Source organism: Gopherus evgoodei, chromosome 3, assembly GCF_007399415.2.
Source record: "Gopherus evgoodei ecotype Sinaloan lineage chromosome 3, rGopEvg1_v1.p, whole genome shotgun sequence".
Lineage (NCBI taxonomy): Eukaryota > Metazoa > Chordata > Testudines > Testudinidae > Gopherus > Gopherus evgoodei.
The window spans coordinates 26,161,925-26,173,277 of record NC_044324.1 but is presented as its reverse complement, the minus strand read 5'-3'; the positions used below and the strand labels follow the sequence as shown (position 1 = coordinate 26,173,277).

Sequence of the window (11,353 nt, the reverse complement as noted above, 5' to 3'; positions counted from 1 at the left end):
TGAAGTTTCAGTTGGCTGTGTAAATTGTCCTGTAATAATAGAGCTGTTAAACAGCTGCACTGTTTCACCAAAACACTGCTCCTCCTGAAGCGTAGTTGAAGCGACAAGCATATGTACATGTATTTTGCAGAGTGCTGTGGGAGCCCACAGGCTAATGTGTACTTACTAAAATAGCCTTTGAAAAATGTATAAGAGTTTTTTGCAAACCTGAAAATACTAAGTTTCTACTTTGTGTATTTTGTACCAAAACCAAAGCTTTCAACAACTTAACAGATGCCTATATTTCCCTCTGGTTTTGGCCAGCCACGTGGCACTTTCAGAATTGTCAATTTCCCAGTGTACAGAAAGCCTGATGTTAAACTCAGGTTCATCCTACAGGTTGCAATGGGGGAAGGGTAAAATAGCTGCTGTTAACAGTTTAAAACGCCATTCCATCCTTGATTTAAAAAAAAAAAAAAAAAAGTAACCTAGGCATTTTTGGGGTCTTATCCTTTCTACCAGCAGCTTTAACTACACCTCTTCTCCCTCTGTGGTGTTAACTAAAAGGTATAGCTAGTTGTTTGATTACATTCATTGTTTGTTCTTAAAAATGACTTGAGACCCAATAACAACCATCGCTAAATTTATAGTCTAAAGACAAAGCAGTACAATATGAAAAGGAGGCAATGTATGCCACCCTCATCTCTCAGCATGTTTTTACATGGAAGGTATGTTGCAAAGAGGCACATTTCAGCTAGCAGTATTTAACTGACATTTTACAAGTTACAAAACTCATGTGTCACTAAAATCCAACCCAATTATTATTATTATCCACCAGTAAGTAACAGCTCCTTATTTTGTTCTGTACCTTCCTTACCTCTGTTTTGGACACTACATTCCAAACCAGTTGGGCGTAATGATACATCCCAATCTGTGCTAGGACATACCATTCATGTATCCTGGATTTGTCAGGCTTCCTATTTTCTAACGCTAAAGCTTATATCAGCTTTGCAAAGTGTTGTGGGATACTTGACATGGGTGAACAGAATCGGCAGAAGAGCATAATACGTTGATGCAACTTCAAAATACCCCTATATAATGTATATTGTATTAATGCCATGTGACATTCCCCAGGGTACAGGATTGCTGAACAGCTGTGTCCCTTCAATATTCCAGCTTGGGATGCCTCTTATACTGGTTTGTTGTGGGAACAACCGCTTCTGGCCACTTCACATACAGCCTCTAGCATGCAAAATCCCATTGTGACATTCCCAGCTATATTATGTGAATGCTCTGGCGAGCCACTCATGAATTACATACAGAGCGACACCAACATGTTCCCAGTCCCAGACCTTTCTCCAGAAATGTGCATCTTGTACTGCCAGCACTTTCTGGACAATACAAGCTCATAGAAAGTCTGTCATTTCATCAATGAAAAATGATATGCACAGACTGTTATCTCAAGTGGAGGTTCCCAAACATTTCAATCCCAACACGCACTGGTTTAGATAAAATAACAAGTTTAACTACAGAGATTTTAAGTGACCACCAGTAATGAGGCATAGAAGTCAGAATTGTTTACAAAGAAAACAGGATAAAATGAAAGCTAATAGCTAACTTAACAAGCTAACAGGATTCAGAGTGGTAGCCGTGTTAGTCTGTATCTGCAAAAAGAACAGGAGTACTTGTGGCACCTTAGAGACTAACAAATTTTATTTGGGCATTAGCTTTCGTGGGCTAAAGACCACTTCATCAGATGCATGCAGTGGAAAATATGGTAGGAAGATATACATATACACATACATACAGAGAACATGAAAAAAATGGATGTTGCCAAACTAACTCTAACGAGAGTAATCAATTAAGGTGGGCTATTATCAGCAGGAGAAAAAAAACCTTTTGTAGTGATCATCAGGATGGCGCATTTCAAACAATTGACAAGAAGACATGAGTAACAGTAGGGGAAAAATTAGCATGCGGAAATAGTTTTTACTTTGTGTAATGGCCCAGCCACTCCCAGTCTTTATTCAGGCCTAATTGGTGTCCAATTTGCAAATTAATTCCAGTTCTGCTGTTTCTCGTTGGAGTCTGTTTTTGAAGGTTTTTTTGTTGTAATATTACGACTTTGAAGTCTGTAATTGAGTGACCAGGGAGGTTGAAGTGTTCTCCGACTGGTTTTTGAATGTTATAATTCTTGATGTCTGATTTGTGTCCATTTATTCTTTTGTAATAGAGACTGTCCGGTTTGGCCAATGTACATGACAGAGGGGCATTGCTGGTACATATCACATTGGTAGATGTGCAAGTGAATGAGCCTCTGATGGCGTGGCTGATATGATTTGGTCCTATATTGGTGTTCCTTGAATAAAGATGTGGAGAGTTGGCAACAGGCTTTGTTGCAATAGGTTCCTGGCTTAGTGTTTTTGTTGTGTGGTATGTGGTTGCTGGTGAGTATTTGCATCAGGTTGGGGTGCTGTCTGTAAGCAAGGACTGCCTGTCTCCCAAGATCTGTGAAAGTGAGGGATTGTCCTTTAGGATAGGTTGTAGATCCTTGATGATGTGCTGGAGAGGTTTTAGTTGGGGGCTGAAGGTGACATTGTTACTTTCATCTGATGAAGCGATGACTTGTCCATGACTACTTCTATATACCCCTAACTAAAACTTGGGCTGGGGGACCACAGGTGCTCGGGGGGGGGAGGGGCTTGGGACCCCTGCTAGTTGTGGGGGGGGGGGGGTAGAAGGTTCAAAGGGTCCCTATCTGGCTCCATATGTCCCTGCAGCTCCTAAGGAGAGGGAAGGCCATGGGGGCTTCCTGTACTGCCCCCACCATGAGCTCTGGCTCTCCAGCTTCCATTGGCCAGGAACTACAAGCAAGGGGAGCTATGGGAGGAGGATGTGCAGCACATGGAGCCCCCTAGCCCCTCCACCTAGGAGCTGCAGGGACAGGCCTGCTGCTTCCAGGGAGTTCACCCCCCAAGGTAAGCACCACCCTGCAGTCCAACCCATTGCCCCAGCCTTGAGCCCTCTCCCTCACCCAAACTGCCCCCGTGGTGGCCGGTGCTGCTGGCTCAGGGGTTACCTGATCTGCTCAGGCAGCCCCACGGCCAGACACACCGGCCGTTGCAGAAGTCACAATCTATGAGGGATGCAGCCTTAATCATAGTCTAGTGAAAATTGTGAACACAATAGTAGGGACTGTCACAGATGCGCATTAAGTATTAATGTGGTGTACATGTTGGCTAACAGTGGTCATCTTGAGGGTGCCCCTTTAGGTCCCAGGCATCCAGCTGTCACCTCTGTGTGGACAGAGGCCTGTCCTCCTCTCCCTCTATACCAAAGATTTGCTATAGTTCTCCTGCCATTCAGAGTGATTATTAGTCCAACACCTGCAGCTCTCCCTCTCTCTGGGACGAGGGGGTTACCAGGAACCAGCTCATTTTTAAAGCACAATACATTTAGGACAAAAGCATTGTTTTATTTTCTCTGTAAATAGTCTACCTGTATGCTAGCTAACTAGCTATCACCCATCTTCTACAGGGAGACCCTGGCCAGTTCTTCACACCCTTCCAAGAGGATTTTGCCTTCTTGGATACAATCTTGCCCTTTTTTTTTTTTTTTTAATCAAAGAAGGATGTGGCTCAGTTGAATCTGACCTTTTATTCTTAAAGCTCTTTGTATGCTGGGCCTCTTGAACCCAGACTGAACCAGTGCATGCAATTCAGCAGGTAGTACTTCTTTGGAGTTGTTTACTTGTCCTGAGATCTAATGACTGCCCCCACTGCCAGCCAATTTTCTTGGGGGAAAGCTTGGTGACCTTGCTGATAAACCGAACATGCAATGCCTAGCTCGGACTGATACAGACAACTTTTAGGAATAGAAAAGTTTGACTAGTCCCTGGTCACATCTGTCCTTTTAAAGCTTCCATGGTCTGTCATGTGTCAGATTATTCAAAGTAACATTTCCCCCTCCACAAATACTGGTGGTGTATCCAGCAAGGTGTCGATGGCCTGTTGTCAAATGAGTAACATGGAAAGTGTAGCAGTGAAGGCCTGTTTTATTACTGTAAAGACTGAGAATGCTTGGAAAAGGGGGCTGGACATAATACTTTGGTAAGATAATTTCTCAAGATTTTACTGAAGACAATGGGATTCACTGCCCCTACTCAAAAGTGGGAACTAAAGGAGGTTAAAATCACTGCACTGTATATACACAAATGTACTACTTTATTGTACATTGACTATATACAAGTCTTACACAATTGAGGAATTATATCTCTAAAAAATTCAGGTAGCCTCTCTCCTTAGTAATCTGCTGTATAAAAGCAGTATCATTGTTTTAGCTCTTCATTCACTTCTTTCCATATTTCTTTCTCTAATTTTGAAGTATCGTATTCTCGGAGCATATCAAACTTTATCCAGGGTGCGCTCCACTTTTGTGCTTCTTTCATCATTTCTTCAGATAGTTCAAAGTGGATTCCTTGAATGTTAAATTTTGGTCGTTCCCAACGTTTTGTCCAGGGTCTAGGTTTCATTCTGACTTTCAGCTAGGATTGGAAACAAAGAATACCTAAGATACAAGTCTGCATAGAACTTTGACTTCTTTGCATTAGGATGCTTTTTCAACTTGGCACTAGTTGGCTTTGTGCTCTAAAAGAAAGTGATGCCAAGTTTGACTTTAAAGTCAGCTCTAAAGAGCTACTGATCAGTTCTGTTTGGATAAATGGAATTTATTCCTGAAGAAACGAAGTCATTTCATGCCTATGTGCACAACTTTTCTGTAGACAAGGCTCATCTATTTTCAATCTACTTTTGAATCCCACTTCGGATCAAAGTTAGATGTGGTCTTATCTCACAAACAACTTGTTTTTCCTCTTCAGTAACAGGGCTGTTAGTCCTTAGTTTACTATCATAATCACTTAAAATATTCCCTCCCACTTTCAACTATTAATTGTTACTAGACAGTTACAGTCATATGCCCTCCATCCTCAAGATGCACATGTTTATGCTTAAGGTCAAAGGTCCAATACTTATTTTCCTGACACCCTCTATTTTGGTTTCCTCCTTCACTCTGTCAATGTCTTTTTGTATTGAGTAGCCCTCACCACTACACAGCCCACTAGACATAGGCATATGCAGGCCACGCTGCTTTTAGCATAGTGATAAACATTATACAAGAACTTAAAGTACATAGAGAAATCACCATCTTCTGAGTTTAATACCTAACAGATGGTACCATACATGGCATAGTACAGGATTTGCATATTTGAACTGGCATGGGATAGCCTACCTTCTACAAGCCTTCCTGAGCTAATGAAAAGGGTAGCAGATGTATTTGATTTAAGTCTTTTGGAAAGAAATTATCTACTTTACATCCACTAAATTTTTACCCTCAGCATGACAATAAGTTATTGTCCACTAGCATTTCTCCCTCATGTAATTTTACACACAGATTCTCCTAAAAAAATGACAATTTAATATTCAAATAGTTCCAGGGAGGTCGGGCAGACATCTAATTCCCATCTACAGAACACATACAGCATGGAGAAAGCTTCTTCACATAATCCCCTACACGTGCCTCAACTCTGACCTGGGGAGCCCACCTCTAGAATTTTTATTCCTATCAATCCTTGTTCTCTGTTGAAACAGATAGTTCAAATGCATTGTGGATGATTATTCATTATAAAAACAGAATAAGACCAAACTTGTTTTACATGTGGCACCTGATAGTCCAGTGGTCTTGGAGGGCTATATTCAAGCTAACACATTAGATATGAAGTGTTTATATTTTATTTCAAGTCACTTGAATCACCTCCTCACTTTCCCACCAAACTTCTATCACACCAGACTCATACCTTGTTTACAGGAATTTCATCATTAGCTAAATGGGGCACAGGTTTCATGTTAACATCAAAAGTACTATATTCAGGAAGAGCATCCCGTAAATACATCAGGTTGTCATCTAGTCTCTTCTCCAGCTTCAAAACCTTGATCTCCCGGATTCGAGGATTGTACAGTTCATAACAAAACTCAACACCTTAAGAAGACAAACAATTATTTAATTTGTAGCTGAGAATCAGGGGCCATAAGAAACCTAGTCTGGGTTTGATATGTTGCATGTTAGTGTTTCAGATTCTTATATTAACTGAGGATAGTGTGCTATATTTTGGGTCTATTTTTTGAATACAGTATTGTATACATTTCTCTTTTACAAAAATTGAAGTCTTTGGTCTAGACTAGCTCAAGAGGCAGAAGCACTTTAAGTATAGACTTTAAGAGGGAGCCACAAGCATGAATTTTAAATTACTCAATGTATTTTGAGTACAATGATGATTATTCACCTGAGATATATTTAAGCAAAATAAGGAATGCCTAATTCCTGCTTATATTCATAGTAATGCAGACAAAGCAATGCCTGTATTACCCTACAATGGCTTTGAAGTGCACCAGAAAGGAGGTGTGTGATGCAGCAGGCTGCTTCATTGGTCTTCCACTATGGAGACCTAGAGTCAAATGTAGCTTAGGTCAGAACTGAGGTGATATAGGACTGATATGAGACAAGTGAGTATCAAGATTTAGCTCTACGGGGCCTAGCACAATGGTACTTCACTCTCGGTTGGGCCCTAGATGCTACTACAAAACAAAGTTTTTTTTGTAAGGTTGTTAGAATAATATTAAAATCCATCTACTACAAAGTCAGCTCATAAATGAAGTTCGTAGATGTATTACTTTTGACCAGAGTTGAAATATGAGATCAACCCAGATGTGCCAGATTTGTAAGCAGCTGAGATATACTGTACACCAAGGCCTCATTGCCTCTTGCACTGCATCTTGTTTTAAACCTAACAAGAAACAGTAGTATGCAAGATGATGATTTTCCTTTAATACTCTAATACCATCTCAACTGCATACAAGATTTCTGTAATATACCATTTCATATACAGTTTAAATACTATAGCTCCTTCATTTAATAGTCCTAATGTAGGAATGAAAGCTGTACGAAGACATACCCTGCCCTTCTATAATATTCCGAAGCACAAAGGTAGCACCAAGTCCTTTTCCTCCTCTTTGAATGCAAATTCCTACAAAACAGCTGGTTTTTTCACTGGCATATGGATCTGCTGTGGTAACAGAAAGGATGCTTCCTGTCCAAAGGAGAGATTAGTCAGTAAATCATTCCTGGAACATTGAGAAGGAGTCAGATTTTAAGTGCAAACATTAACAGACCCACTCAACTAAATTAATCTTTCTAAGAAAGACTGAATTTATAAAATGTAGGCTTATTTATATAAAAATATAAAATTCCTTTGCCTTCAAAGATTTTGTTCACATCATTAATGCTATTTACTTTTGTCTATAAACAGGAAAGTTATAGACAAAAGTTTCTTGGACCACATGCACATGGCAGTGTTCAGGTTGTAAGCAATGCACAGAGAATCTCTGCATCTAAAAAACTAACCTGTGTTTTCACTGAGTTCAAATGTCAATATTTCTATTAATCATATATTCTCTTAATTGATCCTATACTGTTCATTAAATTTGGCAGCAGAAAAAATAGTAACACTGTTATAAAGCTATGCCATTAATTTTATTACTATATCAATGACCAATACTGGAAAAGTTATTAAAAATCCTAATGCTGTTAACTGACCAACATAGAACTCTGGAATGTCGAGCACTTTTCGCCTTCGTATCATGTCAGTTCTTTCAATATAGAATTTAAGAGGATCTGTTCTCCCTCTGGGGGGAATAAATTCAGGACTCAAGAACCTGTGGGGAAGTCAAAACCTTTATGAGTATAAGAAAGAAACAACTTGAATTAAAACCTACAACTTACCATAGTATTGAAGTAAAAATATTTGGTTTATACATTAAAGACCTCTGTTATTCGTGTGTGCAGGTTGCCTTCACAATGACATAAATAGCAGTTTTTGCAATTCCTGATTTGAGTGCTCCAACTTCCTTTCAATGAGAAGATGTAACTGCAAAATATCTGAATACAAACTAAACAAGTGCCTACAGTACTCATTAGCCTTTTGAGTGCGTGATAATTTTCTATTTATCACTTTTGTCACAGCTATCACTTTTGAGCATTAGAACTATGGACAAGGAGGATTAGTAATGGAAACTTTCATGGTTCAATTCTAACATTGGACGGCTGAACAGTACTGTGTGTGAAACAAGTTGTAAGAAGTCTCTCTTGCTCCTAGCAGATGGGAGCCCACAAGACACACAATGGATGAGATTTTCACCCCCACTCCTTTACTTGGGATAATGGGGCCAGAAATGCATAGAGGGACTATAAAAACCTGGGATCTGACCAGAATTGCCTGACAGAAAATTAGGAAGACAGATGCAGATGGTCCTCTGAGGATCGCTTCGCAAACCCTGTTGTAGGGGCATGGCTATGCAGTGGAAGCACAGCACACAGAACGGCAGAGATTCTGGTCAGTGCTGCTGTCCATCGGGGAGCCCAGGGAGGCTACCATAACTTAGCATCAAAGGGCTGCTCTGGATCCCACAGGGCAGAAAAGGTGGTTTAACTTTTTTTTTTTTGAGGAGGGGTATAAAAATCCCTGTTGGCTGCAAGTTCTAAGAAGTGCAGCACAGACTCTTACCCCTTATGAAGACAGTTTCAATTAATGAAAACCTGAATGCCCTCATAGGTGTCAAAGTTCTGATTCTAAGAAACTTTCCCCACTCCTAGGCTGATTACACACTAAACTTCTTTAGGAAGTCTCCCAATGTTGCACTACCACCAACAGTGCAGAAACATTTTAATCACCATCACCTAATGTTGCCGAGAGCAGGTTAGGTGATATAATAATAGAAACACTTGTGCCTTTTCTACATTAGCCTTCTCACTGAGGATACCAGCACCAGTGGCAGCACCATTTTAGAAAGAGTGACTTGCCCAACGACAAGCAGGTGGTCAGCAGCAGAGCCAGAATCATAACCCACGTCTCTCAACTTCCACTCACGTGTACTTTCTCCCTATGACAGATTGTTGTATTGAAGATATACATGCAATTAATATAATGAAGCTCAACAAAACACAACCTAGACTTGCATGTACGTTTATAACTACACAGACTTATCCACGAATCAGTATTTTGTGGATGCAAGTATTTTAAGCCCATTTTTTGACAAATTGTCTCCGCTAGACCTTGGCAAATGTTTACTGTACTTTGCATAACGGTGCTTATAGGATTTCAGGAGGTGCTCGTGTAATTAATAACTCAACCGATGACTAAGCAAGAGAGCAGCAACTTTTAAGAAGTATAACTATACACTGTGTTAGGCAACAGAGTATCCTACCTTCTCTCTACTATCTCTTTATGTTTGTCAACAATAACTGGCTTTGGAGGTGGCTGAAATTTTGCAGGTTCTCCATTGTTAGCCCTCAGAAGTCCAGAGGAAGAGAAGCACCCTTCAAAGACAGAAAGATAGCGCTGAAAATAAACCTATTTCAACCAGGAATAAAAGCAATCCCCATAACAAATATGCATACAATTAAAAGGTAAGCAACTCTCAACCCTTCAAAATACTATGAACATCTGCAGTGCGCTTCCTCTGAGCCATCAGTACCATATTAAGGCAACCGTAAAAGATAATGCCTTCCTTTGTTAGATGCTCATATGATAGAAGGAAACTGTGAGAAGCTAATTCAAAGAGTTTTAGATGAGTCAAAAGGATATTAAGAAAAATGATATTTCTTCCTCTGGTTTAAGCATCACATTTTAGAACAGCTTTCAGATGACTTTATTCAAGCAATTATTGCTGAAATATTTTCCAAGCTCAGACTAAACTCATCTAAATCTATTTTTAATCTACAGACTTTAATACTTTCTCCTCAGTGATTTGCAGAAATCTCAGGTACTTTTACGTTTTACTGTTAGAACATTGCAAAAGGACTTAATACTGCAGTATCACACAAAGTACAAAAATCCTCTTGCATGCAATATCTGTGCAGAGCTCACTGCTTGATGAATATAATAGTTCATTGAAATATCTCCCTCAAAAGCACCATAACTTCTGAGTGCTCTTTGATTTAGTACGGAACAACTAGAATTTATCAGCTCAGAAACTAGTAATCCTTTACAGTTTCTATAACACTATCACATCTAAAATTTGTGTTACAATTTACATTAACTAGGCTTCTCAAAATCATTATGTCCTTTGTACAAGTGAAGCAGCTGAGGCTAATTAACTGGCCCAAGGTCTCACAGTCCATAACAGTGTAGGGAATAAAAGTACAGCTCTCTTCACTCACAGTCCTAGACCAGAACTACAAAATCATCTTCCTGTTAGTAGATCTCTTGAACCTGTAAACTAAGGTAATCCATACAATTGTCAATATAGAAAGAAGTGTTTGAGAGGCTTTTTACAGAGAGAAAATGAACCGTACAATACTGCATGAGAATGTAACCCAAAGCAATGTCACCAGGTGCAACACACATTCCAAGGCCAGAGAAAGCACTTTCCTTCCAAAGAGGTAGGGGGTGGTGGTGAGGGGGCTGGAAACAGAGATCCAGGCAGCACCCCTGCCCACAAAGGGGGAAGTGAAGGGCACAGCAACCCAGGCAGCACCCCCTGCCCACAAAGGGGGAAGTGAAGGGCACAGCAACCCAGGCAGCACCCCCCACCCAGCAAAGGGGGCAGTGAAGTGGGCAGGGACCCAGGCAGCCCCTCCCATGAAGCGGGAGGCTGCTAGGGGAGCAGGGACCCAGGCAGTCCCCCCTTCCCCAACCAAGGGGGCAGTGTCAGGGAAGAGGGACCCAGGTGCTCCCCCGAAAAGCGGGTAGTGGCCGGCGGGCAGCCCCTCCACAAAAGGGGAGACGGGAGCCAGGCAGGTCCGCCCCGAGAGGGGGAGGGTGACGGGGGAGCGGGGCGGCAGGGACCCGGGCAGGCCCAGCCTGCTCCCGAGACGGGGAGGAGGGACCAGCTCCCCCCCCCCGCCTTTTGGGGGCTGAGGGCGAAGCCCGGGGAGGGGGTTGAGCCCCGGTTCCTTACGGCAGCGCGCTGCGGGCCGGCCCGCGGACGCCGTAGCGAGGGCCCTCAAACCCGCCCGCTCCAGGAGCCTCCTGCCGCAAGCGGCCATGACGGCTTCAGCTAACGTCCCCGGCGCATGCGCGCGCCCACACGCCCCAATGGAACTACGGCCCCCGCAGCGTCCCAAACTACCGGCGAAAGCGGAGCGAGGCTTCTGGGCGGCCGGAGGCGGGGCTGGTTTGTGAGTCGGGGACAGCTGGAGGAGGGGCTGAGGGGAGAGCCCCCGGGGGGCGGGGCGCTTGGATGAGAGAGGCCCCGTGCGGGGAGAGCGGGAGGGGAAGCCCCTCAGTCGTGTCCCCTCCTACACGCGCCTCTTGGGGTGCAGC

The 11,353-nt window shown here is 42.2% G+C and overlaps 1 protein-coding gene across 1 annotated transcript; it reads right to left on the bottom strand.

The window, feature by feature from the left end:
- Positions 1-3,543: 3,543 nt before the first annotated feature.
- On the bottom strand, positions 3,544-11,093 carry MRPL19 (mitochondrial ribosomal protein L19). The gene is made up of 6 exons (XM_030555312.1): positions 10,989-11,093; positions 9,294-9,405; positions 7,627-7,745; positions 6,986-7,120; positions 5,831-6,012; positions 3,544-4,522 (listed from the first exon to the last, which is right to left on the bottom strand). The coding sequence occupies exons 1-6, from the start codon at positions 11,074-11,076 to the stop codon at positions 4,307-4,309; spliced, it is 852 nt and encodes a 283-aa protein (XP_030411172.1). The 5' UTR covers positions 11,077-11,093; the 3' UTR covers positions 3,544-4,306.
- Between the last annotated feature and the right edge of the window lie 260 nt (positions 11,094-11,353).

Excerpts from the sequence above, each read along its gene's own strand:
- MRPL19 (XM_030555312.1), bottom strand. The coding sequence starts at position 11,076 with ATGGCCGCTTGCGGCAGGAGGCTCCTGGAGCGGGCGGGTTTGAGGGCC. Across the intron at positions 9,406-10,988 it reads CCGGCCCGCAGCGCGCTGCC|GGTGCTTCTCTTCCTCTGGA; the intron begins GTAAGGAACCGG and ends CTGTCTTTGAAG. Across the intron at positions 7,746-9,293 it reads AAAGAGATAGTAGAGAGAAG|GTTCTTGAGTCCTGAATTTA; the intron begins GTAGGATACTCT and ends ACTTCCCCACAG.